The sequence below is a fragment of the Micropterus dolomieu genome, unplaced genomic scaffold, assembly GCF_021292245.1.
Source record: "Micropterus dolomieu isolate WLL.071019.BEF.003 ecotype Adirondacks unplaced genomic scaffold, ASM2129224v1 contig_11512, whole genome shotgun sequence".
Lineage (NCBI taxonomy): Eukaryota > Metazoa > Chordata > Actinopteri > Centrarchiformes > Centrarchidae > Micropterus > Micropterus dolomieu.
Genome location: NW_025740498.1, coordinates 1 through 3897, shown reverse-complemented (window position 1 = coordinate 3897; position 3897 = coordinate 1). Strand labels below are relative to the sequence as shown.

The 3897-nt window shown below is 48.0% G+C and overlaps 1 protein-coding gene across 1 annotated transcript; it reads right to left on the bottom strand.

The window, feature by feature from the left end:
- Positions 1-214: 214 nt before the first annotated feature.
- LOC123965858 (leucine-rich repeat neuronal protein 1-like) lies at positions 215-3507 on the bottom strand (the record flags this gene model as incomplete). The annotated part of the gene is made up of 3 exons (XM_046042191.1): positions 3250-3507; positions 477-667; positions 215-364 (listed from the first exon to the last, which is right to left on the bottom strand). Coding segments are annotated over exons 1-3 (510 nt in total), but the record flags the coding sequence as incomplete, so codon positions are not given.
- Positions 3508-3897: the final 390 nt, after the last annotated feature.

The following is a 3897-nucleotide window of genomic DNA, read 5'->3' as shown; positions in this document are numbered from 1 at the left end:
AGAGAGAGAGAGAGAGCATGAGTTAACATGCAGACAGGTGTAGAGAGAGAGAGAGCATGAGTTAACATGCAGACAGGTGGAGAGAGAGAGAGAGAGAGCATGAGTTAACATGCAGACAGGTGTAGAGAGAGAGAGAGAGAGAGCATGAGTTAACATGCAGACAGGTGTAGAGAGAGAGAGAGAGAGAGAGAGAGAGAGAGACACAGGTGTTCACCTTGGCCGTGTAGCTGATCTGAGGGTTTTCAATGTGCACAGTGGCGCTGGTCCACCGGGGCAGAGGTAGGGGGGCGTCCTGACCCACAGACGAAGATCCTCTGCTGGGATACAACTTCCACTCCAACACCACCGACTGGGCGTGAACCACCTGCACAGGTACCAGTTTGAGGGATCAGAGAGGAGTCTGGATCAGTAACACCAGTCAGAAAGCTGTTCGACCTCCAGACAGAGTTCATCTATAAATATGAAATATTCCAAACCTTTGCCAGCAGCACCAGAGAGGCTGCAGCGCCGGCAGAGTTCCCCAGCCAGGGCTGCTCTCTGCTGGGCTCAGCGTCCCACCAGCTCCCCCCGACAGACCGCGACCCCGCAGACCCCCGAGAGTCCACGATCACTGAGACGCTCTTCGTGTCCGCTCCCTCCATGTTCCACGCTACACAGGTATAAACACCTGGGGGGGGGGGGGGGGGGGGGGGGGCATGCAGCTATTTGTTATAAGACATATTTTCAATGTGAGATATATTTAGTTTTTAAAATGTTGTTTTATTGTTTGTTCTTCAGATAAAAGTTGCATGTTTTCCATGGAAACTCACACTTTCATTTATCAAAGCAGTTGCAAAATGAAGCGAAGATCTAGCCGTTTTATTTGAAATAATAATTTTGTCACTTTCAGCCTCGCAGACCTTTTGGCCTTCTGGCTGTCAGTTTGTTGAGGTAGTCTGAAGAAATTTCACGCCACGCTTCCTGAAGCACCTCCCACAAGTTGGTCCTGGCTCGTTGGGCCCTTCGTACGTACCGTACGCTCAAGCTGCTCCCACAACAGCTCAGGAGGGCGGAGATGCGGCGACTGCGCCGGCCACAGCGTTCCAGACACACCAGCTGACTGCTTCTTCCCTAAATACCTCTTGCAGTTTGGAGGTGAGCTTCGGGTCGTTGTCCTGTTGTAGCAGGAAACTGGCTCCAATCAGGCGCCGTCCACGGGGCGTGGCGTAGCAAAATGGAGCGATAGCTTTCCTTATTGAAAATCCCTTTGACCTTCTGCAGACCTGCCTCTTCAGCAGCCCCAGACCATCACATGACCTCCGCCATGCTTGACAGACGGCGTCTCCTCCAGCAGCTGTTCGCCTGTTCTGCGTCTCACAAATGTTCTTCTGTGATCCAGACACCTCAAACTTCGTCCGTCCTCAACCTTTTTTCCGATCTTCCTCTGTCCGATGTCTCTGTTATTGGCCATTCTCAGATATGGCTTTTTCTTTGCCTCTCTGCCTCGAAGCATCTTCACTGTGGACGTTGAGACTGGCGTTTTGCGGGGACCATTTAACGAAGCTGCCACAGCTGTTTCTCAAAGTCAGACTCTAGTGGACTCGTCCTCTTGCTCACTTGTGCACCCGGACCTCCCACTTCTCTTTCTGTTCTGGTTAGTCTGAAGGGACTAGTGCACATCGTTGTAGTAAATCTTCAGTGTCTTGGCAGTTTCTCGCATGGAACAGCCTTCATTTCGAAGAACAACAGACTCGAGTTTCAGAAGAAAGTTCTCTTTTTCTGCCAGTTTGACACAATCGAACCCACAAACGCTGCTGCTCCAGATGCTCAAGTAGCTCAAAGGAAGCAGTTTTCAGCTGTGTAACATATTCGCTCGAGGGTTTTGTAATCATCAGCCAGCCCTTCAACACGATTAGCTAATAAAATGTCCCATTAAAGGAAATGGGCCTCTGTAGATATTCCATCAAAAATCATCGTCATTTACCACATGAACAATGTCTCGACTCTGATTCATTTAATGTTGTTCTCATTGAAGAAAAATGCTTTTCTTTCAAAAATAAGGACATTTCTAAGTGACCCGCAAAGTTTGACCGGTACTGTGAATCTAACGTTTTTCATAGTTTGTGTGTGAATTTGCTGTTTAGCTGAACATTCCTGCCAGTAAAGCTAAGTGAAGTGAAATGATGAGTGTTGGAAGATATTTTGGGGGCTTCAGTGCTGCTGTTTGCACATATTTTCTGATCATTGTTGTTAGTTATATATTTATATGTTCACAATATTCTCTAACGTTGCGTTACTTCTGCACAGACCCAGAATAATGCACATGTATATGTCTGTATGTCTGTCTGCCTGCAGCTCCTCATCACAACAGCAAATTCCTCGTATGTGTAAAACACTAAATAAAGCTGCTCCTGACTCTGATTACCTGCAGTAAGATCAGTCCGAGCTGCAGCGTCCAGTCACTGACAGATCTCTGATAAAGAGGTGTGTCGGCGGGATAAAGGACTGTGTGAATCTGTGGGGCCTTGAACACACCATCGTGTGGGCCGGTGCGCTGATTTTAACACCGCTGTGTTTACAAACTTGCGGGACGTTTCGGGGAAACTTGTCGTTCAATCAGAAAACGTTTTGAGATTTAACTCTCCTCCGCTCGCATGTCTCGACAGCAGCAATAAGACGAGACCTCACGGTCCTTCTCTAGGTGAGCCCCGCCCCTCGGCAGCCGTCTTGGTAAGGCCTCAGGTATCTGGGACTACCAGGATCAGGTCTCTCTCTGAATGAGCGGCTTCTGGTCCCCATGAAACCTGCATGAATCAGCAGGAAAACCTGAACCAGTTTGAGGACTTTGTCCCAGAATAAGGTTTATAAAGAGTTTCTCCCCGCAGGTTAGACATGCACGAGCTTTCACCACACCGCCTTCATTTACGGCGCTACACAGAGCGCCGGGGCGGGACGCCGTGAGCTCCTCCCACCTTGAGCTCCTCCCACGTTGAGCTGATGCTAAGCTAACTGAGGTTCTGGACACAGGCGGCAGTTTCCTAACAGGTCCTGCAGTACTGCAGATCACACCTGGGGCCTTTAACGCAGGACTCTGGAGGACACGTAGAGACCTGATGTGGCCACACACCTGCTCCTCGCCGCCGCCACGACATCTGAAACTGACGTCAGTGGAGCCACACGATTGGCTGAATGTGTTTCCCGTGATTGATCACATGAGGGAAATGGGACGCACCCCCTGCAGGCAGGATGTGAACATCCATTCTGACTCACCTGCGTCTGACGGCTCCGCGTGTTCGATCACCAACGCTCCGGGTTCTGACACGCGATGCTTCTTCTTCTTCCTGATTAGGCCACGCCCCTCGCCTGATATGATCGGTGCAGCCACCGCCTCTGAGCTCACCTGACCAGAAAGGAAACACAGAAAAAGGAGCGACCTCATCAGTGTTCCCTCTGAAGGACGAGCCAACGTGATGAACAAGATGACCCAGAAGACAAATACAGAACATATTTAGAAAGAAGGAAATAATTTTATTTTGAAAATCTAACTACACTGAACTACACACATCTGCTGCCACACATATAAAAGCATTATTTTATGTAATGTGCACATAATATTTAAGTAAGCAAACATGTGTTATTATATATCTTGTTATTGGCTTTGCTGGTTTTGATGTCGCTGATCAAAAGTTATCAAAAGAACTTTTAGTCGTTAATCATAATTTTTACTTTTCTGTCTTTACGTACAATTTTACATAAATGCCCGTAAATCTAAATCGGCTTACCAGGGTACACGCGGGAATCCTGAAGTCAAATTCAACATATTTTAAGACTTCTTAAAATACTTTGAGCTGTAACCGATTAAATCAACAGTTTTCAGATTTCCTGCGTACGGTCGGTTGTTCTGGTAAATCGGTCGAT